General features: G+C 41.0%; 1 protein-coding gene across 1 annotated transcript in view; it reads right to left on the minus strand.

Moving 5' to 3' along the window:
• The window catches only part of CSMD1 (CUB and Sushi multiple domains 1), a 1,867,828-nt gene that overhangs the window by 369,329 nt on the left and 1,472,391 nt on the right, over positions 1 to 26,108 (minus strand). Inside the window, exons 27-28 of the mRNA XM_019538151.1 lie at positions 7,881 to 8,072; positions 5,183 to 5,321 (exon numbers count right to left, since the gene is read on the minus strand). Coding sequence (XP_019393696.1) covers positions 5,183 to 5,321; positions 7,881 to 8,072 — 331 coding nt within the window. The remainder of the gene's footprint in view (positions 1 to 5,182; positions 5,322 to 7,880; positions 8,073 to 26,108) is intronic.

Raw genomic sequence — 26,108 nt, forward strand, 5'->3', positions numbered from 1 at the left:
CTTCCTGCCCTTTGGGCAGGGGGCTGGACTCGATGATCTCCCGAGGTCCCTTCCAGCCCTAATGTCTATGAAATCTATGAAATCTAAGTGAACTTTGGTACACAAAAGCTAGTACTACATACATTTATCTTACTTAATTAGTCTATAAACATGTAAATCTACCCTGCCTTCTGATTGACTTCAAACTAACATAGCTAACTACCTCTTTCTACTCCACTCTTCCCAGTCCCCAAGGAGAGTGGGGCAGTAATCTCCAGTGTGCAGTTGAGGGAGAAGCAGGGAAAATCCCCCAGCCCATTCCCCAAACTAGGGACTGTCTGGTATGAGGAAGAGGCAGGGAGCATCAATGACTGCTCCCATCCCACTTCCTGTCACCACCTGGTACAGGACAGAAGAGAAGCCCAACAGAACAAAGCCCCTGAATCTGGTCCCTAGACCAGGCAGTCTCTGGTGCAAACGTTCCTTCTTGCAAGAGAGTTCCTCTTGCAAGGTAGATCGTCCAGGTGCCAACAGGAAAAGACATGACACACAAGAGAGACAAAATAAGCCAAACCTTCAACTTATTTAAAACCTGTGCTACATCACTGATATTAGTATACAAATAAAGACTATTGGTTTTCAGATGTACATTGCTATAAAATAGTGACATTTATTAAACCATTTAAATAAAATTATGAATTCTTTCAAGGGAACATTTTTTTGATTCTTCCATTTTGAGATTAATATATTGACATACACATTAGTATGACTTTCCCGGTTCATTACTAGTTTAATCTTAAATATATTTCAGGTGGGAGTTAAAGATATTTTTGATTAGCTAATTTGCTCCCATCTGCCATGTGTATATACTTATACTCATACTAAACTGAAAAGTTATAAATAAGTGTGACAGTTGTGCCTCTTCGGGGCAGTCTATTAGTGGTCCCGCAACACTGATGAAGGGACACACCTTGTTATTTTCTTGATTGAAAGATCTTAATCAAGCAGGAGGCTGCCTATTCTGTCTCGGTGCCTGAGGCACTATCTGCGGCTCCTTTCCTCCCCTTACACCACAGCCCAAGCCTCACAGATGTATCTGGTGTTGTTCAAGTCTGTCCTACTCTCTGTGCCACACTGACACTCTCTGGTTTGTCCCTCAGCCTGCCCCCTTGCTGGCACCCTCTAGCTCTTCTCACACTGCCCATTCCAGAACTTCTTGCCAGTGTCAGCTCTGGGGCTCCTCATTGCCCCCTTCCATTGGGGTTCCCCGCTGCCCCCTTCCATTGGGGCTCCCTGCTGCCCCCCAACTCCGGGGCTGGGGCCAACACACCCCAAACAATGCTGCGCCTTCTCTAGTGCCAGGAACCCCCACGCTACAGTGGAGTCCCTATGAGGCCTCCTCCAACCCCTAATAGCCTCAGCTGGTCCTCTGGTCAAAACAATCAACACAAGAACACAAAGCCCCTAGGCTACAACATAAAAGCTAGACCATCCTGGTCAAAAATATAAGAATCCATCCCTACCAGAGACAGCAAGTGCACCCAACCCCAGCAGGAATCAGGGGACGTTCCCACCAGAGTTCTCCCCTTGTGCTGGCCGAGTTCCTCCTCCCTCAGCTGTCAGAAGGAAACTGCCCTCATGGCCTCCTGCCTGGGCTTAAGAAGGGCTAAGCTCTGCCCCTTCCTGTCTCTAGGTTTCCCTGGTTGCCCTAGCGACCAGCACCTGTGCAGTCCGGGTGACTGCCAACTGAGCTTCCCCCTTCCCGCCACTAGGGGTCTCTCCCAAGTCATTTCTGCTCTCAGTCACGGGGCACCTGAGAGCTCTGCGACAATAAGCCATTAGCAACCACACCTAGGTACAGTTTAGAAGTTCACTACTATGAAAGGAGAGCATAATGATGTTTTTTGAACATTACAATATATATGTGAATCCTTCCTATTTAGTGGACCATTGATGTAAGACAACAAAGACCTCTCTTCCTTGTCAAAGTAAGCAACAGGCATGCAAAATAGATCTACATAAGTAGCAGCTTCATATTCCAGTTGATAAAGCTCTTAGATATGTATAGCAATGACCTTTTGAAAGCTCTGAATATAATTTTGCTTTACAAAGGGATTGCTGGCTTTTTTGGCAAATGACAAAGACAGCAAATGTATGTTTTAATAAATATATATTTTAAAGTGTACATTATGTAATAAAAAGCTTTGATACATATTTTGCTCAATATTTTACATTTCCTAATGTTGTTGTCATATAAGTTAAACATGAAACAAGTGGGTATTTTTACAAGTGCTCCAGGGGTGGAAGGGTGCCTTAATTAGAGTGGCTTTTAGAGTCACTCTAATTAAAGGGCCCAGAGCATCTCGTGTATCCATGTCCCTGTGCTTCAGAATGGTGGTGGAGGCACCTTATCTAATGCTCATTAAATGAGTGTGGGGGCTGGCTGAAGCGCAGTAATTACCATGCTCCAGCAGACTTGACTAATCAAATATTTATATGCTGTAATTCCAGTACTTTAGAGAAGCCTCCTGGCTTATGTACAGGCACCCTACATGTCCAATTAATGTGCTTTAGGTAGTGTGCATTAAATCACAATAATGGAGGTAAATAGTACCTCCATTGTGAGGTACTAGAAAAAGGTGCATTCACCTATTTTAACGCTATTAGCTAAAGAGCATGGCTTTTTGCTGATGCTTTAATGAACATTAAAATAGGCCAATGCACATTAAAGAACACATGTAGATGTGCCCATGGGCACTAATTTTACTTATTTCCTTATATATTTAATATATTTTTCACTTGCATGGCTTAGATTTTATTTTGGCTAAAAAGGGAACTAAGAGACATAAATGTAGCCTTTACCAAGGTTTGCTTTTCTTACAAGTCCTTGTTAGAACATGCTTATAGCACAATTTGTTATCTTAATTTGCCCTTTAATTTCATTTCTTTTGTCCCTGTTAGTCATCCTTCCATACATGACCCATTGTCTAAAGGGAGAATACTGCTCCTAGAAAAAGATAATAATACTGCAAGCTGTCTTCTTGAACCAAAAACAGTATCTTCTGCATGAAGTATCTGTAATTGTCACATGGCACTAAAATGTGCCTGCTCCTTTAAGGGCAGAAGCAGCCTAAGTAGGGAGCCCTGCAGGCCAGGCACAGCTCCACAGCTACAAGTTGCCTGATCAACAGGCTAATGAGGTAATTAGCTCAGGCAGTCAGCTGACTGGAAGGAGGCAGGGCTCTGGGAACATATAAGCTCAGGGCTGGGGCTGGCAGAGTCCACTCTCTCTGGAGACTGCCAGGGGAGGGAGCCCATGCCCAAGAGAGCTACCTAGAGACATGCTGTGCTGCCTACAAGAACAGTACAGCTCCAGGACCCCAGAAGATACCCAGGGCTGGGAGACACCTGTCCTAGGGGTGGAAGTTTGCTTTCTTAAAGGAGCAGAGTGTGGTCTTCATTGCTATTGTTCTGTTACAGCCCAAGGGTTTATGTGTGCGTTACTGGTTGTACTGGAGGTTTGGGATGAGGCTGTAGGAGGACGTATGGAGGCCTCATTAGAGGGATGTAGCTACTCAGGAGGCTGGAGGACCTGGTGCCAGAGGGGCGCAGTCACATAGGGCCAGAGGGGTGCAGCCACATAAGGCCAGAAGGCCCAGTGCCAGAAGGATGCAGTCAGGCAGGGACCGGAGGCCCAGCAGACAGGGGCTAGGGGCCCAGTGACTGGAAGAAACCAATTGAAGCTAGTGCTTTAAAGATCAGTCTGACACAATGAGCCTAGGCTATAAGGTCTAGCCAGATTAAAAGGGTGGAGGCTGACGTCCCAACGGAGGAAACAACATCCATGTAACACCCATGAGGCATGTTGTATGGGAGATGTAGAGCCATGCAATTAGCCCATAACGTTTGAGGTGCCCCATTCAGCACACTACTAGACAGAAATCCAGCAAAGGGCCCAAGGATGAGTGAGTTCTTATGGGGTTCAGCAGACTGGGACCACAAGAAGGCCTGTAGGCAGCCTCCCGACTAATTTTTTTTTTTTTTACCATCAAGACGTGGCATATGAGACAAGAGGGTGCCCTCGGGGCAGAGATGGCACAGTTGCAAAGCCACCAGGAACATCACCACCACCCCTGGGGACCTCATCCCATGACAGTAATGATATTGGAAACAAGAATATTGTGGCCATGTCTTCCCTACAATAGATATTTTACTAATCTTTTGAATTGTCTATATGAATGGGGGGAGGTTCTTAGAAAACATACAAAATATGATAGTAAAACATTTGATATTTTTAAATTACTTATCTTCCAATAGGCTTCAAGTAAATAAAAAGAGTTGTGATCACTTTTGTATAAGCAGCATACAGATGAATGTAACAAGGTGCCAAAGAAGTCCAACTTGCATTGAAAATAATAAAAGTAAGGATGATCAGTATCTTGCCTATGCACTAGACTGCCCATAGGGAAAGCTAATAAATAACAGAATAATTCCTTAGTTTTAACAGATTCTTCCAGACAAATATATAAGGTTAAGTTTAAACATTAGATTGAAAGATTGTGTACTAGATGTTTATGCAGTATCATCTTCATAATAATTATCTTAGCTTATTATCCTTTTTTCTTCCAAGTGGACATTAAATAATTTTAAAGATGCTTGTTAAAGGTTTGATTTTATTTTATCACTTTATTCAAACTTACCTTTTTGGTTCTAGAAAATCATCAATTCCCTAATGATAATTCACTTTAATTCTAGCCTTGAAACTTCACCAGACAAGAAATTGTATGTAGCTGTATTAGGTATCGCAAAATGCATTTATTACGTTAATAAGACAATGACATGCATTTCCTTAAATCTCTCAAGGTAGTTTTATTCCCCATGAATACAGAGAGCCATCACTCTCCATTTTTCAGTGGTTAGACACATAATAGAAGTAAAATGTATGTTCAGGGCATTAAACCTCATAAGTCACATATGGCTTTTCTGTTCAAATTACGTATTTGGCATCAGAAAGTGCTATACAGTTAAATAAGTTATTTTCTTTTATGTTATTCTGAAGCAATGATATAGTAGGTATTAGATACATGCTCTAGGGCTTAGCTAGGAAATGTAATTAGGAACTCTATGAAATGATAAATGATGTAATTTTTAGATGTGACATTTAAAAACCTGTTACACAGAGGCGTTTCTCTAGAACTGGTACCTTTTGAATATCAAGGCAATGACAAAGTCAGGGTTTACTTTTATTCTCCAGTCACATTCCTTTCCAGGAGGATATGCTTGTGGGTAGTTAGGTGATAAAATAACACCCGCTGGGCCTGTCAGGTTCCCTCCACATGCAGCTGTCACAACACAGAAAGAAAAAGTATGTGGTCACATGTTTGACTGAAAAATGAGGGAAGAACAGTTAAAATAAAAACAAACTGACTTTTATAATTTGATTTTATTTTTTATTTTTTTTATATACCAGCTTTTATATTTCTAGCTAATCTTTTTTTTCCCCTTTTGCAGTCCCACAAACAAAGCCCATACACTTGAAAGAAGTGATCCCATTTTATACATTTATTTCACAGTTGTCCAAAAGTCTGAAATTCCAACTGGTATGAGCCATGGATTCCCTTTCTTATTTAATTTCAGCTCCATTGCCCTGAAAACATGTCCTATTTACCAGAGGCACAACAAAATAGTTCAGTACCTGGGGCAGAGGTAGAGGGAACTTACCTTTCCCTGCTCTCTGTGCTTGGGTGGCAGCTATTACACTTCTTGTAGCAGCATGGGCTTATATTTCTTGACCTGATGGGTGGGTTCACCATATACCTATGCAGCAACCCAGCTGGTATGGACTCCCTAGAGCTGATCTTGGTACACCATTCACTCCCTTCCCCCACAATCCTCTATGATACCGCGAGAACCTCAAAACTACATGCCCTCAAAACTACTTCAGTTCAGGTGATGGTTAACTCTGGGACATGCTATCTGGTTTGTGTTAGGGTAACTTCAGTCTGTTCCATGAAGATAAAATGAGCAATATGCAATCCTCCAGAATCCCAGGATGCACTGCTTCCAGCCCTACCCACCCAAAGCAGGGCTAGAGTCTAGATGCCATGCCCTGGCTTGCCAGCTCTCTAGTAGCAAGTCAGAGTTGCGCAGGAAAGAAACGGCATTAACACTTAAAATGCAACTGCTCACAGCAAGTTCTAACTTATACAGCACTTACCATTCCACAGATTTAGTATGGTCTAAGGGAGGGGTGTCAAACAAATGGCCTGCTGGCCAGATCCACCATCTAGGTAGCTGGACCAGCCCCAGCCCTGCATGCTGCATGTGGTGCTTGGGTTGGAATCAGTGTAGCATGAGCTTCAGGCAGCATAGGAAAGAGTAGAGGTAGAAAAGAAGGAGGGGCCATGCAGATTTTAGCCTAATTATTCAATGGTTAGGGGAGTTTGTCATGGAGCAGAAAACCCAAATTCTAGGTCTGCTTACCCAGAGAGGTTTGAATCTATACCTCTGGCTTTATAAAGAAGTGTTCTACCACCACATGCACAGAATGCTTTACATCCCTCCCCTTGAAGCTAGCTCATTCTGCATTTAATATTCATTGGATAAAATGGGGAATATTTTTTACCTAAATGGTAGTAAGGGGCAAGGCTAGAACCTAAGACTACAGGACTAAAGTCAAGATTCAGAAAAGCACTTAGACACCTAGGGCACATCTACATAAGCACACATGTCCAGAGGCATGCACTTCCTGTGGGACAAATAGCAGTAGTGTGAGGTAGGGGAGGCTGCTGGCTCCAGCCTCCCTTACTTGGGATCCTGAGGGCCTCTCAGGGCAGCAGAGGTGCTGAGCTGTCCACTCAGAGCCTAACCAGCAGTCAGAGCATAGCTCTAGCCAGCCAGGCTCGTTTCTGGTGGTGCATGCTGCTGCTATGTGTGCCATGCTGCTTTTATTAGTGGTGGGTTTTTTTGACACCAGGATTTCCTGATGTAACCCCCCGACCCAGTGCTGCTAATTAGCAGTGTGGTGCACAGGTGCACATGTGCCATGTGTGGTTTACTGCACCTCAGTTGGCTATGAGGTGCTGTAAACCCTGTGTGTGCTTGTGGGGATGCTTTCCTAAAGTGCAACTGAGGCAGACATTAGGCACCTAAAACCAAATGAACAATCCATGAAAAATCTGCATAATCACTTAGGTACCCGGGAATCTGTAGGCACCTGTTTTTGGCAGTAAAATTAGTTAGATGCCTAATGTTTGATATCACCAAGGGTGATTTCACATTAGGAGCTGAGCATTTCAGCACTATATTATTCTTAATGCCATCTGATATTTATTAACTGGATCTCCCCAAACCTAGATCTCCTGAGGGACCCAAGCCAGTAGGCATACTTAACCCACACCTAGTGATGCTGAGTTTAGCAAAAAGCACTGCATACAGGCTACTTCCACTCAAAAATGTGGTTAAAGGAGAGGTGGTGCTCACCTTTTAAGGACCAAGTTAGTGAGTACAGCAGTTATCCAGGAAATGGGAGACCTAAGTTTTAGGCCCTCTTCATCCTGAGGGGCTTCAAAAAACTTATCCCACATCTCTGAAGAGAGGGTCTTAATCAGCAGACTAAGGGCAGGACTGGGATGGGACCCATCCATTCTTCCAGTTCAAGCTGTGCCACTCTGGAGCCAATAATTCAACTTTCACTAGGCTAAGAACGACTTAAAAAGGACATGACACTAGCCTAACAACGAAGGCAATCTCTTAAAAGATGTGGCACTTGGGTTGTGGGATTAAGAGACCAAGAATTACAGAAATCAATACATCTGTAGGATCACAATCTGAAAACATTTGAATGGTAATATGATCGGTAATTGACAAACCCCGAGAACTGTAACAGTTCTTCTCAATACCTATGCATGTAGGAGGATCAGGTTGCCAAAAGAATCGGTTATTCAGCTGCACACAAGTAATTCTAGCCTGCCCTTGGAGCTGATATCCAGGGTCACATTGGAAGGTAGTGGTGTCCCCAGGTTCTCTGCTGTCTCCATATCTGGTACCATTCTGTGGAGTCCCGGGATCATTACACGTTGATGCTATTGATGCTGTAAACAAACCATGAAATGAAAGGATTTAAGACATATGTACTGCGTTGTCATAATCACACAGCACAGTCTATTTACAGGAATATCCAGGCAGAATATATTATTTGCTAATTTGTTAGCATGGAAGTTAGGGTTTTTGTTTTTTTTCCCCAGGAATTTGCTAACTAAGATGCATCATCTTTACATTATCTTCCTGCCTGTTACCTTTGGTGAAAAATATGGCCTGCTAGGGAATAAACTCAAGCCCTTCATTTTCTGTTCAGCTAATCTATCAAAAAGCTAACAATTTATTTTTTTCATCTTGATGTTTCTTGAATCAACACACATTTCTTTACACAATATGACAGCTTCTGTACTATAGGACAAACGTCATAAATTAGATAACATGTTACACTCAGTATATCTCATAGCACAGAAATGATATACATACAGCAAATCAAACCAAACTTCCTCTATGTGCAAGCCTGGGTTTCTCATTATAATGGTATCTCCTGAGGAGCCAGATTACACCATCTCATGTTAGGGTCAATATTTGAAGGAACAGTATAAACTATATAGTGAGAACATCCATGTCAGTATCAAATCTACAGGTTTAACAACTCTTCTTTCACACTGGCATCATCACCACCACCACAACCAGAGCACCTAGAACGGAAGAGTCCCTATTCTGTAGAGGGTTTCTGCCTATTCTCCATCTTTTGTGAATAATGTGTCAAAACTGATTCACCATTTTTTTTATACTTTTTCTTCTCACTGCAGATGACATCTGTCTTGTTTTCTATAGCCATGTTTTGGCAAATTACCTGATCTTTTTTTTAATGTTGCCTGGCACAGAATTTGAGGCTAGGGACAGACATTACATATAAACCAGATTAAATGATCAGAAACTAGGGGTGTGCAAAATGGGTCATATTCATTTTGGATTTGGCCCTAATCAGGGACAGCGATTTGATTTGTTGATTTGGATCACTGTCCCAATTCAACTTGGCCAAATCTGAAGATTTGATGCTGATTCAGACAATCAGCAATTTGGCCATAGACATAGCTTTAAATATTTTTTCTACATGCCTCAATGTACCAGGTGTGGCTCATGAATGCTGCAATGCTGGGGAGGATGGGGTGTCCCACAGGAGCATGGGGGAACCCCCCGCATGCTTGGCAGCAAACCTGGAAGTGGACTAGAAGTACTTCTGGTCCATTTCCAGGTCCAGTGCCAAGTGTGCTGCCCCCTCCCACCCCACCCCCACACATCTCTGGCTCAGCTATCGGCCACGGGGAGACCCCAGGTGTCCCCCCAGACCCTGGAGGCATGAGTCACCAAGCCAGGAATGTGTGTGTGTGTGTGTGTGGGGGCAACCTACTCCCCGGGGGACCTGGAAGTGAACTGTAAGTGCTTCTGGTCCACTTCTGGGTCCAGTGCCCAGTGCATTTGCGCTTCCCCCCACCCCCCGCACTCCTGTGGGACTCTCCATCTGTCCCAGAATCTCAGTATTCATGAGCTGCCTGGTACCTTGAGGTATGTAGAAAAACCATTTAAAGCTATGTCTATGTCTGAATTGTTGAATCTTTCCAAATCTCTTCAAATCAATTCGGAGCATTCCAATTTGATTTGGAGAGATTAAAAGGTCTCTTGATTCAATTCGGATTTGGCAATTTGGTCACTGAATCAAGCCAAATCTCCACTGAATCGAATCAGCAACCGAAGCCTCACACAACCTTATCAGAAACTGGTTTAAAACTAAGAGAACAGACATTCAGTGTGTATAAACCAGGTTCAAAATGGCCCAAACCAGTTTAAGATAAACTGGGTTGAATGTAATTTCAGACTTAACTGATTTGGCTCAGATCAGTTTATGCATTTTCTGTCTCAAACTTCTTTCTGGTTTAAATTAAACAAGACTCCCCCAGCATCCTGCCATGGTTTCTGGGCTGGGTTCTCTGCTCCAGCCCAGCCAGGATGGCCTGCCCCTCTGCTCCCCAGATGGAGCAGAGATAGACAGGGGTGGGGGTCTGGCCAAGGAAGGATTTAATTCCCCCCTCCCTATCCATCCCGCAGTTACCCAAATTGGGTCTGCCAGTTGCTTCCCCCTCCTGCTGCTCCAGCTGGCATCATGGCCCCTAAGGCAGAGGGAGGCAGGGAAGGGGGTCAGTTTCCCTTCCACCCCTACTGGCATCCAGGTCTGCTCCTCCTGTCACTGCCAAGCTTATTCCCTGAGGTGGAATAGGCCCCTGCTGTCCCCTTCACCAAACAATGGACAGAGGAGGAATAACCCCATCCCTGCCTGAAGGGGCTTTATGGGCTGACTGTGCCCCTATCAGACTACTGCAGCGGGAGGGGACAGGGCCCCTGGTGGGGCAGCACCCCAAAATAGTGTCTGGGATTGCAAGCTTCTTCCTGGTGGGGGGTCCCACTGTGGGGTGGGCAGAGCTGCAGTGGGCTGTGTGCAGCAGCACTGGGGCCCGGAGCTGTGGTGGACTGAGTACAGCAGCACCAGACCAACTCCCTCCCCGCCCAGCACTGCCACCCTGCAGCACTTTCCTCATCCCCAGCACTTTCCTCGCCCCACAGCGTGCAACTCCCACCCACAAAAAAGGGGCTCTTGCCCCATTTTGGTCACTCCCCCCTCACTGCTCCAGCGACTGGCCAGCTGGGGGCATGACCAAATGCTGTGGGCTGGGCAGATCTGGCCTGTGCAGGGGCTTTGTACAGGATGAGCTGCAGTGGTAGGGGAGAAACTGCTGCTCAGCACTGGGGAAAAAGCCCCTCCCTGTCCTGCTGCCAGTGCTTCCAGGTGCAGCTGCCTGGAGCTGGTGTCAGGCTGCCCTGTGTCTCTGCCATGTCACCACCATCTCTGGGCTCCCCATGGGGCAGTGGTGCCAGCAGAGCAGACACAAGGCAGCCTGGTGCCAACTCTGGGTGGCTGTAGCAGATGCCAGCAGTGGAAGGGAGAGGGGCCACTTTTAAATAATGCCATTTATTACCCAAGTGTTTTAGAAACCATATTTAGTATTAAGAACAGTTAAAAAGTCTTCCTATGGTCCAATCCTGGGAGTTCAAGCCTTGCTCCAGATTTAGCTGAAAGCCAAAACCACTTGGCTGAGATGTAAATGTTAATGGCTGCAGCAGTCCCTCAATATGAGGATGACACTCTTCCAGTAAATGGAACATGGCCATTCAACCTAGGATCTAAAAAGCAGCTGGGCATGATGTTAACAGTCTCCCTTGTGGGATGTTTATTTCTAAATCTGATATGCCATAACCATGCCAGTCTGATAGGCCACGTGGCTTGGCCAGACTTTTGACCTATTTTTGACTCCAAGGTATAAATCTATAATTTTCTGTAGCTGAGAGTAACCGGTGTATATAACTGCTTATGTGCATGATTATCTTGATTTTAGAAATCCCATGTATCAATTTAAGTAAATTGTTGCAAATATTTAGATTTTTAAATGAAATTTTGTAAATGAAATTTTCAAACATTTAGTTTGCAGAGGCTTGTCAGTATCTGTAGTTTCTTTACAGCAGGTTGGATTCTGCATTTATTGCATCTCCATCTCTACTGACAATAAGTTTTGGTACATCTGTGATAAATCCCTACTTCTTTATCAGTATTCTTTTGTTCTAGTTCTCCAATACTACAGTTTTACAATGTAGCACAGAACTCTCCTAACTCTACCAGCTCTTTGCCCTGAAACTTTCCTGAATACAATCATCATAGCCTGTCTCTACATAGATAAAGTGACAAAGAGAACAGCACCACATTCTGAAAAGTATATATAGTTGCTTCATCCCTTACATATAGTACAATTAGCTCCACAATATAAATCCAAGTTTCTAAAAACAGCAGCTCAATCCTATTTGATAGCTGTGGCCATCCTTGTAAAAAATCTAGCTTGTACAGAACCCAAAATTTACTTCAGAAGATGTCTAACATTCCAGATGTAATAGATAATATATTTTATTTTTCAATATGTGGAAGGCATAAATCAACAGCTCAGAGGTCTGACCTCCTTCAGTTCCACTAAACACATGGCACATCAATGCTAAAACTTAACTGTAATAGAGAGTGTGTCTACACATGTGCTTTAATGCATACTAGACTATTGTACTGTGCATTAAACTGTCACATAACAAACTGTGACACTACACTAATGCACAGTAAAATAGTCTACTATGCATTAAGCATCTCTAAAAAAGTGTGCAAATGCTTTACTGTGCACAGCCTAATGCACATTAATTAAGTACCTCACACTGGAGGTACTAAATTTTAATGTGCGTTAGAAAAAGCACATTAATGGTTGCAAAGATGTGACTAGTGTAATGTCAACATTAATTACTTCTTTCCTGACCATTTTTGTCAGATGGAAAGAGATAAAAGTCTACAGAAGGTAGCAACTAAGAATCAATCCTGGGAATTAAGAGAAGCAAGGGTAGAGATGCAGACACAAGACAGCAGAAATAGAAAAAGTAAGATAGAGAAGAATGGAAACCAAAGGGCAGAAGTACTGACAATACACCCTTGACAGACAGAACATAATTCTAAAATTATACAGTGAGGCACTAATGAGTCCACTGACATGCTACATAATTAAAATGAGATACCACACTGCTAGAACCAGCAACATATCTAAAAACAATGGAAACTGTATCAGTGCATCCAACAAACAATGAATATGCCATGGGTCAAATTAAAATTGCATTTGGCTGGCTCTACTGCAGGAGTGTTACAGTCCTGAAGTAGATGTACATACTTTCAGTTAAGAAGTTTTGGGGAACTTTTGAAGAGAGCTTGAGAAAAAGGCTGCTAACCTACTACTTTATTATACATTATCCAAGTGATCTCAATCAGAATTGATAGGTTCAGTAGTTTGGTTTTTTTTCCATCATCTTGGTTAAAAGAACTGGTTGGTATCTCTTTATATTTAGGAAGAGAAAGGAGGTGGATACAGCAGACTCTATATGGAGTAATATTTTTTCTAGTACTCTTAAAGAATAACCAATAAAAGGATGATACCTGGGAAGATTCTTTAATGCTCACATATAGTGAAGAGTACTCCTCTATGAGTAGTGGAAAACAGGCAACAAAAATTCTCTATATAACTTATCTAGATGAAACTAGACTAATTTACAATGGAAATAAAGTGAACTTTCTTATACCAACAGATATTAATTCTTAAAATAACTTACTGAGGGACAAAATTAATTACCTGTCCTGAAGACTTTCAATTTACATATGGAATCAGAACTCATGGTAGAAGTCATATCTTTTATTAGACCAACTAGATTTTTGTGAAAAAAAAAACATAAATAAAATAACTGCAAGCTTTTGGGTACAAGCACCCTTCTTCAGGCATAGGGGAAAAGGCTGTAAAGTTTTCCCAGGTAGGAATAAAAATTAATATTTCATAGGACAGTTAAAGGTGTGGTAAAATCTCTTGTTTGGCACAGTTCATTTTATGCAGGTTTGGCTCAGAGAAAAGTTGGAATAGTCTATTTACCTCAACTGTGTGATTACTTTTGCCTCCAGACCAGTACAGCTATACTCTGGATACCTTAAATACACACACACACAGACACACATATACACACACACACGCATATATACACATACATATATGTATACATACACGTACATACACACACACATATACATATACACACACACATACACACACACACATATATGTCTGTATATATGTACATATGTGTGTGTGTATATATATAACCTGAAACATAAGTTATAAGGTTGATGCAGTTATAAGGTAGATGAAGCAGCTGAAGCATAAGTTATAAGGTTGATGCAGGATTTAGATGTGAGTTTTGTGATCAGAGGATAATGGCCCTTCTTCCCTTACAATCTTTTACTCTATAAATGCTTACAGAGTAAAGGGTTTAAGATGATAAGTACAAGTAGCAGAATTGGGCTCCAGTTTCATATTACCCAGGCACACACCAAAGATTGTTATCAAATTCAATGCAACAGTACCATTAAAAAAATAAATAAAACTGTCCCCCTTAGACAGAGTATGATAAGAATTCTATTTCATTTAGTAGAAGACCAAAGTTCATTTTGTGACCAGCTCTAAGTTGTCTGACTAAACTGTAGGAGCAATTCCCTACTCCCTGGGTACATTTACATGCACATTAATGCACCAATTATTATGGTGCATTAAGTTTAGTACCTGTAACAACAGGTACTAACTTAATGTGCCACCATTGGTGCTACTGCACATTAGCACAAATTAACTCTTTTTTTTGTGATGCGTAATGCCCATTGGACTAACCTACTGCACATTAATGCATTAGCATGGTTTTTGCCAGCCATGCTAACGTGCAGTCAAATTAGTTCAATGGGCATTAAGCATCTCGTACAGATATGTCCGCTGTGAGTATATAAATCCCATTAGGCTTTACATTCCCAGAGGATTAGGATCATCCCCTGGATATGTTTAGATGTCTCTCTATTATGTTCTCAGAGCGAGTAATAAAACTGGTCCTACACTTTGATTGCATTTTGATGTGCTCTATGTCTATAAATTCCCCCCACAGTAAGAAGAACACAGATGGAGACATAGGTTCACAGTGTAGAGTGACAGAACCATACCTGCAACTTTCTATTGTCTGACACTCTTCTGTACAACATATTTCAAAGAAAAATGCAAAGCCCAACAAAAATATAATTCAATGATCACAATGGTAAAATCATAACCACCATCACTCCTGACAAAGATGTGCCTATGAATAAATCCATCCTTTTCTTTGTTCAGAAAGTTTAAGCTTCTTCTCATTACTTTAAAGGCCCCATATAACTCTTCATCATACATGCCAACTAATGTCACATTATATCAGCCTTCACTTCTCCAGAAATGCTAGCCTTGAATATTTATTTTCCTTTTCTCTTTTAAAGACATCTACTTGCAGTTTCTTCCATTCTTGTCCTACCATATGAAATACCTTTTACTTAGCTGATTCATAAATAACTCCAACTCTCTCACCTTTCAGATCTCAAAATTCACCTATGCCTATAAGACATAATGACACAAATAATGGGAACATGAAACAGTCATAGACAGCAAGTAACATGTATTAAAGAATACTTCCAGATTATTTGAGACTCATTGCTTACATGGCTACCCCATTTTATGCTCTTAATTTTATTAGTTTACTCACTCATTCTCTAAAATTTAGATATTGTATTTTGAGGTGGGGAGGGTGTCTCTGTCTTTCTGCATTTTTTGAACAGCAATTAGTAAAATCAGACCAGGATTTCTTAGTGTGATCTCTCTTACTGGATCCACTGATAGATAGGGATAGAGCTGAACAAGCCTTTGGATGCAAGATTCTTCTTCAGGCATGACTGAAACCTGAAAAAGAATGGCTTCCTTTCAAAAGCTTGTCTAACTTTATCCCAGCTATTTAGTCAAATAAAATAAATCTCACCAAGAAACCATTTCCCCTTTCATAATTCTTGGACTATCACGGTTGTGACACACTCCAAATGAGACCCCAATTCTGACAGGTATTTGGGGTGATTCTACAAGCCATATTAATATGGAATAAAAAGGAAGCAACCAATTTTATCACTTTGGGCACCTTTATACATGCTCTGGGGGGCAGGGGTACTTTAATTAGAGTGACTCTTGAGTGGCTCTAATTAAAGCACCCACAGCATCTCATGTATTCAGAATCCCACACTTCAAAATAGTGTTTGATGAGCTTTAGTTAAAGGGCCTCTACCACCATTTTAAAGTGCGGGGACCCTGAGTACAGATGACTCTGAAGCTGCTGGAGAGTGCTAATTAATTGAGCATGCTAATTAATCAAGTATGCTTCCTGCTTTTTAAAAGATCCATAAAATATGAGACCATACATCTAAAATTAAAATCAGGATATTTATTTGCATGTAAGAAAACAATGTGGTTTCTGCAGTAAATGCTTCTGACCCTAGTAATTTATTTATACTGGTCTTGTACTTTAAGAAAGTGTTAATTGAAATTATTAGTAAAATTGACATTTGGCACCTATGCAGGTGAAGTGTTATATTTTCTACTTGGGGAAATATAGTAGAGAAAGAATTAATAGTAACATATATTGGATTTTGTTTATAGCTGCAATATAGAGTAGGGAAATTGCATGGTGACAGAAGGTTTGACATGAAGTGAAGCTGGATATGGAAAGAATGCAATAGTTTAGGTTCAGAATAACTAAGATGTTGCTTCCTATTATTGTTTTAAGATCCCGCCAGTTATTTCCTTTATTCTAGCTATAACTTATATCTTTTCAGGAAGCCAGTGGTTGAGCCATTGTTGCAGATGCTGGAAATTTTGGAAGATTAATTGAGAAGAATTGGAGCTTTCTTGAGAAATAGACCTCATTTTTATAGCACTATAAAGCATCTAGCACATTGTAAAAATACTTCACAGCATAGGAAAATTAAATCTATATTTTAACATGTTTGATTGTAACCCCCCTCTATTTTTACAATAAATTCAGAAGTTGGGCTAGCAATATTATTCTTCTGCAAAATCTTCAGGAAAAAATCCACAGTAATGTACTTCTGATGGTCAACTAAGGAACAAAAATTTACTACTACTACTATGAATAGTAAGAATAAGCATACTGATAGACCTGAGAAATATTGAAAGTGGTACCATTTATGTTTGGGGAAAAAAACTTAATTTACAATCTTCGTTTTTAAATTGACTAGGTTTTGGTGCTTTTCTGCTAATCTGAATGTTTTCTTTCATGCGTGTATCTTCAAAATCAATTAATAGAATCATAAAAAACAGGACTAGGACGGCCTTGAGAGGTCATCAAAATCATCTGTTTGTACCAAGCCAGGATCAATATTACTTATTTTTGGCAAACATTTGTTTAACCTATTCCAGCAATGCAATTGCAACAAATTCTCTAGACGATCCATTCCTGGACAATTATCCTTATAGTTAGGTATTATTTTATTGAAACACTCTTTTTTGCATCACTACTTTTCCCAGTGCGGGCTGACATAGAGAATAATGTATAATCTTTCTCTTTTCATAATCGTGATGTATGTGAAGACACTTATCATGTCCTTGTTTAATTTTCTCTTTTCTAAACTATACCAAAAAAATTCTTTCAATTTTTCTTCATACATCATTTTTTCTAGGCCTCAGCCAGTACTTTACTGGCTCTCCTCTGGACTATCTTCACTTGGTTCAAATGCTTCTTGAAGCATGATGCCCAAATCTCTACACAGTACTATAGGTCTCTATCCTAAGGCCTTTTCAGTCCTGAGTTCTTTCATAACACATATTCCAATGTGCTATTTGCTTCTTTTACAACAATATAACATTGTCAACTCACGTAGTTTGTGACCCACCGTAATCCCACATTCCACAAAGCCACTGGTTCTCCATTTTTTTAATGAAGTTGATAGTTCAACCTAGCACAGTACTTCATACTTATTTTGATTTAAATTAATCCTGTTCATTACAGATCTGTTCTCCAATTTGTCAAGATAATTTTGTGTCTTAATTTTGTTCTCCAAAGCGATTACAAACCTCCCATTTTAGAATCATCTGCAAATATAGTCTATATTTTACCATCAATATCACTATATTCTATAGTATTGCGCCTGGACTGATTACTGTACAGTCCCACTTGATACAGCCTTCGAGCTTGAGAGTGAACCACTTATAACTGTTTGAGTAGTTTTCCAACATCTTATAGTAGTTACATATTGACTGTATTTTCTTAGCTTTCTTACAGGATGTGAGGTAGTGTCATGTCAATCACTTTCAACAAGAAAAACATCTTAAAGATGAAGGGGGGGGGAACTTTTAAAAACAAAGACATACGTAAAGCTCCAAATTAAAACATTCTAAAAATAATAATACCCTCTCTGTCACATAAAGCCTTTCTATTTTGAGCTTGTTGTTTGTGCCAATACCAGCAAACATTTACATTTAATTAACAAGGTGTTAATTTCAGTTAACATGAACCCAAGCTTTCTGGCATAGGCAAATAAGAAAAAGGACATTCCATATTTCAGCTGAAGCAAGTCTAATAGCACTTGTGTATAATAACTGATGTTTAGTTTGTGAGCTGAACCCTTAAAACACCTCATGAGATGTTGGTCTTATAGCATAACAACCACAACAACGATCAAAATTATCAGTGGTGATGATGATGCTTGGATGTGACTAAAATATTTTTAACCTGAAACAAGACTTTTAGGTATTGGATTTGTTCAACCTTTTTTTCTCATTCCATGTTAAAAATTAAATATGGCATTTTTCAAAACAGAAATATTGTTAGATGAAAAACTGAAGAAAAGAAAAGGAAAATGTCAAAATGAGAGATTCTGATTTTTGAGCTTCCTCTCCACAAAAGTATTCAAATTAAGCCCACTGTTTTCCTTGCCCTGAAGCAAATTATTGCCCAGATTGATCACTCACAAACAAAAATTTGTTCCACTCTCACTGTGATGGGATCTGTGTAGAAAGAAAGATACTGGTAATACACTGTATTTTGTATCATAACACACAACTCTAATTAAGATATGTACCTTGTTTTTGGAAGACAGACTTAAATGTTTTTTGTTTGTTTTGTGTTTGTTTTTGCCCCCCAGAGTTATGGCCCAGGCTTTTTTTTGTCTTCATGGAGAGTCTGTTGCAAAATGGCACCCAACTTTTCTCTCAACCAGCATGCTGATATCAGTTGTGAAAGGGTTAACAGTGGACTCTACCCTTCATACTTGCTTGCTGAAATAGATAGAAGCCATTGTGCAACACAGCATCTTCATGGTTGTGTTCCTGTGAAGAAAATGAGCCTTTCCTACTAAGGCATGCATCCCAGTTGTGGAGGGCTGATATTCTGTGGAAAGGTGCATGTGGTCTGTGACTAAGTATGATAAACAATGAAAGAAATGTATGTCATGCGCATATTCTGATGATGAAAAAATGACCCAAGAAATGACATGTCTGCATTCATGAAGGTAGATGACAAATTGATCAAATGCCTTTGTACGTATGAATTTAGTTTTATTATTATCTGGTCAATTTCTGTCATCCTTGCATCAAATGCACATACCTAAAAGTTTGTATTTTTTTCTGGCAGAACTGACAAGCTTATTTAAAAGGGATATAGCAGCAGCAATCCAACAGTCCAAGTTACAACGCCTGTCATAGCTATCCAGGGCTGAGCACATAACTCCCCAAGCACTGCATTGAAAATTTACCTGACAGGCCGTATTAGTGCAGTTTACTGAATGCATACTTAGCCACTGGGGAGGGAAAGCAGCTGCATGGTCATGACCCTAGCAAAGTAGTTTCCTACTTGATAGACAAGAAACATCTCTGAATGTGTGGATGACTTTAAAGTATGTCTACTAAAGAACAGTTAAATTCATGAATTTGCTGACAAAAGTATAAATATAAACACAGACAGCTACAGTACATCATTACTTGTCTTCCTCTTTCAAGAAGGCTTTGAATAATTTCTTCATTCCCTCCAAGTATTCTGCTAAATATAATATTTCAATCCACAATGTTTACTCATCTACTTTTGACAATGTCAAAGATAGACCAATTACCAAGAATGGATGTCTATTAAAATTTATTTCAAAGTTAATATACGTTACCAAGTACAAAATTCTAGGTTTTAAACAACCGTAAACACTCAAGAAGCATCAATATATTCTTTATGCTTTTTGTTCTTATATCCTATGAAGATATAATCTGCATTTGGAAAGTAACAATAACATCCACAAATATGTTGTATCCTAATTAAACAAAACACCAGAGCTTTAAGCTAGGATATGTCATCTAGTAAAGCTAGCATTTAGACAGCCTGTCAACTTTTCAGCTTTTCTCTTAAGTTGTTTTAGCACTGAGGATTACCAAGAGTTTCTGCAACTGGATGAAAGTTATGAATCTACTAATACTTTATTTGCTGATGTCTGACATATTATTCATGATTATATACACATTTTATATAGAGGTAAGTTAATGTAGACATTGAATATTGCCAATTTTCCTAACAATTATCCCTCATCTCAGGCCTCTTTTCATATTTAAGTCCATGCGTTGGCCTTTATACTGTGTCTAATTTGATTTCTCCTGAAGGAGACAGCTATTTTATTGGTTTGTTTAGCCCACAAATAATCATTATGTGCATGTCCACACATGCAGGCATGTGTGCTTGCAGCAGCTCAAACAGGAGTGGCATGAATTGGAGCCAGGGATTTTTGCCTCAGTGTACAAGCCAGAACATGCACCTTGGTGTGGGGCAAGTTGTGCTACTTGGGGCAAAATAACCCTGCCCAGCTCCTCCTGGATCTGCAGCCAGGGCGACTTAGAGCCTGGGGCCAGCACGTGTACTGGCTCTAGCAGTATAAAAACGTACCCTGGCAAGTAGCTCAGGAGTTTCTTGGGCCCAGCCAATTGGCATCTGGAGACACTAGCCCCTTGTGCCAGCTGGACTGCTGAAGCAACCCTAACTGAGAGTTCCCTGCACCCACAGTCTGGCAGTGGGGGCTGATGCCTGGCTATGACCTACTACCACCTGCAAAGCTGAGATGGGGACTGCATGGCCACAACAGAAGCATCTGCACTTCTGGGCCAGGTGCCAATGGACTGTGGCTGTATGGTTGGCCTTTATGTGACACTACTGCCATGTGTGCTGCCACCCTGCTATCCGGGCAGCTATTGCCCAGAAGATGATGTTTTCCGTGTGGTGGCTGCTTTGAACTATCAAAGCACATCCTCTTGGCCCTTAGGGCCACAAGGTAAGCCACCTCCAGCTGGGTTCTGGGTACCAGCCCTGAACAGGCTCTTCTGCTTGGGTCCTAGCACTTGCCTCACTTGCAGGAATCCTGGTGTTCCCTATTTGAAAACTGCAAAATCTCTGATAAACAAATTCCAAATTCACTCTTTTAAATACCCCCAAATCCATGTTCTTCCACAATTAAAACAGAAGACCATGAGAGAGAGAGAGAGATTAGCTGGGCAATATTTTATTGATATATTTACAATGTTAAGGCAATTTGGAAGCCTACCAGCATCTCTATCATCATAATAAAAAAAATACTAAATATCTATATGTCTTGCTTTTTGCTTTTAGTTTTCTTATCAAAGAACAGTTAGAGCTCCACCTGACTCCTTCACTAACTAGGATGTAGGGACAACTGCCCCTGCAGCCACAGCTCCCACCAGCAGGTCTCATCCTGTCTGGCAGCTGGGCATGATGGGTGCATGACTGGGGGGATGTGGGGTTTGCAGAAGGGGGTGTGAGGGGGTGTGGTTGATGTATGTGGGTGGGTGTAGAGGGATATGGGGAGGCACGGGGAATGCAGTAGGTGTGTGGGGATTGTGGGGGATATGGATGAGGGGAGACTATGTGAGGAAGGCTGCTCAGGAGGGGTGGGTCGCCTGCTCCCCCACAGGACACAGCCCCCCACACACAGCACATGGACTGCCTCCCCACCCCTGCAGGGCCACAGCCTCCCTGCATGGTCCACATGCCCTCCCCCACAACAGCCACTGGGGCACTTGGAGCCTCCTGGCACAATCCCCACACCCACTGCTGGGGAGCGTGGCACAATGCAGCTCAGCCCCAGCTGCCTGGCACCCGTACCTGCCTGTGCCACATTGCACGGGCCCAGTCTATCTCAGCTCAGCATGGCTCCATGTGCTTTCAGGCAATTGCGGGCTATTTGAGTTGTCACCTGGGGTCCCATGTCACTTATGTGGACTGCCTGTTGTGCTAAGCTGGGTCAAAAGTGACCTGGCCTTATAGAATATGGGGCCTGAGCATGCAGAACCCAACCCAGTGAGATAGGCAGTCCCCATAAGTGGTGCGGGGCCCTACGTCTCAGCTCAAGCAGCCCAGAGCAACCCAAAAGTGCACCGCACCACACCAAGCTGTTGGCCTGCACAATGTGGCACAGGCAGTGCCAGGTGCCCGGGGTGAGCTGCACTGAGGCTGTGCCAGGAGTCCCTGAGCATCCTGATGGCTGCTGCTGCTGCTGTTGAGCTGTGGCCCATGCAGGGGGGCTGGGGCTGTGATGAGGGGCATGTGGGACCAGCACGGGGTGGCTGGGGGACCCACTCCTTCCAAGCTGTCACCCCCATGGTCCCCCGCACCCTCACAGCCCCCAACCCACTCCAGACTTCCTCAACCCTGAAACAGAGCCCAGGTCCAGGTCAGTAAAGCCTGCATCACTGATTGTCCTGCATGGGCAGGCAGCACGCTGCAGCATCAGTGCAAGGGGCAGGCATAGAGATGCTCTGGCAGGCTACCAGAGTGTCTCTGTGGAGCCTCCAGGCACAGTCCTGGATCGTGCCCTGTCCTGTCTTTTTTCTCTTTTTGTTGTTGGGTTTTGTTTTTTTTGGCGGGGGGGAGAGAAGTTGATACCTGGATGTTAATTTGGAGCGCGTGCTGCAGATATGCAGCACAGGGAACATTTTTTTTTTTGTTCCCAGGTTGCCTTTTGCCATGTCTCAAACTGCTATGAGATGCAGCAAAAGGCATGTGCAGGCTCAACTGGACATGTCCTATGGCTTCACATATAAAGTTCTGACTTTTATCAATATCATGTTTTCACTATGTTCATGCAATGTAGTATCTTTTATCACAAATACTTCCTTCTCTCTACTTTCAGAATTACAAAACAATATATTCCAAGTCTTCAGGGTCCATGAGCAATACCAGAGGCTTTTCAGCAATTTATCGCACAAACAAAGCAGCTAAAATTCCTGTCTTGCACTCAATTTTAAAAGGGAAATTGCTTGCAATAAAAAGTTTTAGGAAAGAATTTGATGTTTTCAAGATCAAAGAAATGCGCAAAATATTTGTAATGATTTCATCAAAAGTCCTTTAAAAGAAATTCCACAACAGTAAGAAAGGTAAGAAAGCAGTACTGGCTTTACACGTAGTACTACACATGAAAACATAAATTCAGTAGACTGACAACCAAAAAATTATTAATAGTCATATAATCAATTTTCTTCACATTATCTAATAATTAAGAAAAGTAGGAACATTCAGGATATTTTTCCTAAATCACATATAAATACATTCAAGATGAAATTATATGCTGTTCTTCTAAGCTTACTGACAGGGTTAGTTAGGAGCCTTTAGCTTTATTTTTGCATTCAAACATACCTGACTTTTAGACACCTCAGCCCAACAGTGGAATTAATGGCCCTCTTTAAGGTATATGACTTCCTTCTGCTCTCATACTCTTATTTTCTGCAAGCTCACAACCTAATCAATCAGCAATATTTTTCCCCATAAATGTGTTTGGTTTTTTTAATGTACTTTTGTTCTAAGATTTCTTGCTTGGCAATTTCATCATGGATCAGGCTTCTACAATCATATCATTAATCTTGGAAATGAAGGTTTTGTAATGAGAATGGTGATATGACTTAAATATAGAAGTGGAAATACAACGGTTATACAGCACTTATAGCCAATCTGACTTTCCAAAAGGACAATATACTAGGAGTTCAGCAAAGACACACAACGTAGGGCCCTGCCACATATTCAAATTATTGCTGAAATGAAACCAACCATAAAGTTGCTACGTATTTTCAAAAACTAACTTTGTACCTGGTTGGCACTTTTTTATAGATGGACGAATATTTTATGGCATAGTAATCACACTGTATATTGGGCTGATCTAAATGTATTTATTGTGCCATAAACTAGTTAATTGTGTGATAATTAGTTTGCATGTGTGGCTGATCTAAATCTATTCCACAATTAACCAGTTAATGCATAATATATGTAACATGTAGTGGGGGCCTCAGTCACCATAAGTATTTCCATGGTCAGTGAAGCAGTCAGTAAGAAGAATCCTAAGAACCAGATGCAGAGACAGATGACATGTCCTGTGGCTCTTCATGTGTTTGTTCAACAAACATGATCTATGCACAACTAGCGATGCTTTATGTCTTGATACATGAAGGAAGGGAAGTTTTAGAAAGGTCACAGCAACTGTGGCAGTGACTAAATTAATAGTTAAATCTGCTTTTTGATTACATTTTGAGTATTGCAATTGATGAATCAGGCTGCAAAGATTAGAATTTGGCCAGAAACCTTTACTAATCACAGCCATTGTTTCTGTACCATTTATAATTGTTGTTCAGAGGCCGCACTCCACTGAAGTATGTTGGAAAGTCAGAAACACTTTCCTAAAAGAACGTATTTCTATAGATTGTGTTAAGACCTTTGCTTTTCATTTCCTAGATTCAGTGCTCTGTCAGTTGTTCTGGCAACATATTTAAAAATAATTTCTTGTAGTTGCTAATTTCTTCAATTACACTACATATTTTAACAAAGAGTCTCTAATTGTCATTTCCTGGAAGAACACATTAACCTCTCTCCAACAGGCAGTTTCATTTTTACTGGTAATGTTCCCAAAATGTCTGGAATATATGTACAGAGTCACAGAAGTTTCTATGCAAGGTAAGCGTCACACTTAATAATAACACATGTTGTAGTCCTTCTATAGTCCTTGCTTCTCAAGGACTGTGTACAAGTGTGTACTTGTCACACAAGGTACCTAAAGCCTTTGGAATCTTGCCCTGGGCTGGGAACTAAGAAATCACTTTTTCTAATGACTAATGTTAATGTCTCTTTGCTGTTTACAAACCTTATTATGTCTGAAGGCTTCGTGGCTCTATCCAACCAGGTGGACAGGTGTCTAAAAATAAAGTATCTGAGAGATTGTACATGGGCACATAAGGATGAGCCAGGGATAGCATTAAGAGCCAAGTTCTGTGCTTCGGTCTTGGTCAACATCAGAACTGCTCACACAAGCAGAACATACATGCTTACACTAGCGAAAATCTCTCCAGACAAGGATTTTGACCCAGTTGAGAACAGTAGAATAGCCTGGTCAGGGATGGAGTGGGATAAAAACAGCACAGCCATGGGGTTATGCTGAGTGGCTGTGCTTTCCCAGGCTGTGCTAGGGATATATACAAGTGTTCATTGGGTTAGGTTATCCAATTTTATTTGCAGTTAACACTTGCCAATCTAATTTTAGATTGGGTGTACCATTTTTAGAGCAACCCAAGGCCCTGGGAATATTTGCAAGTCCAGCCATTTAGGTTACCCTAAACTCAGCTAAATGTAAGGCTTGTATGCACCCCCTGTCATCAATTACCACTTGACTCTTGTCTTGAACACTAAATATTTCAGTATTTTCTGTGTATACCAGTTCAAAGGTCAAAACACCATACCAGCCAGCTTATTTAATCTACAGCTACTTCCAGTAAAAGAAAGACATAAAGAGACAAAATCACCCTGTTTTCTGGTTTGATAGAATGGGCCATATGATTGTATTTCAGAAACAAAACAAATATACTGCAGATCTTGATTTAGGCTGAGACACAAACATGGTTAATTAAGTATTATAATTGAAAGGAGGCTTGTGGCAAATAAGAGTGGATAGCCCCCAAAGCCACAGAGCCCAAGGAAAACACATAAGAATGTCACAGATGGGGTAGGCTTTAAGAGCCAGACACCTCAAACAACATACAAATAGATTTTTGTTAAAACTCTTGTGGGAGTAGGCCCTCATTTCAATTCTTCTCTTGAAGATCAACATTTGCTAAGCCAGCCAAAGAACACAAGGATGTATAGTTTAGTTTAAGATGATTGTGCAGGCCTTTAAGTATTATTACATGAGAATTCAATTTAAACAAACACAAAGAGTTAGACCATTTGATAAGGAATATTAAAACCATTAGGAAAATAAATTCAAATTTGCAAGTAATGTTACTTTGGCTATTCAGGACTACTATGTAAATTTTTATTGTTAATATTATTCCTTGTATTTGTTTTAGTGACTGCCAGTCAAACCAAAAGGCTTTTATGACATATTACAAAAGAGCTCATAAGAATCTGATACCCTCAGAGTCTGGAGTGCCTAAAAATATCTACTTACACAACATTATATTGCCATTTCCCCTAGCTACATTGTATGCCTGGGTTGGAAAGGTTTAGTTGACAATCCAGGTTTGTAATAGCTAGTTTAAATGTAT

The sequence above is a fragment of the Crocodylus porosus genome, unplaced genomic scaffold, assembly GCF_001723895.1.
Source record: "Crocodylus porosus isolate Cpor-Errol unplaced genomic scaffold, CroPor_comp1, whole genome shotgun sequence".
Taxonomy (NCBI): Eukaryota; Metazoa; Chordata; order Crocodylia; family Crocodylidae; genus Crocodylus; species Crocodylus porosus.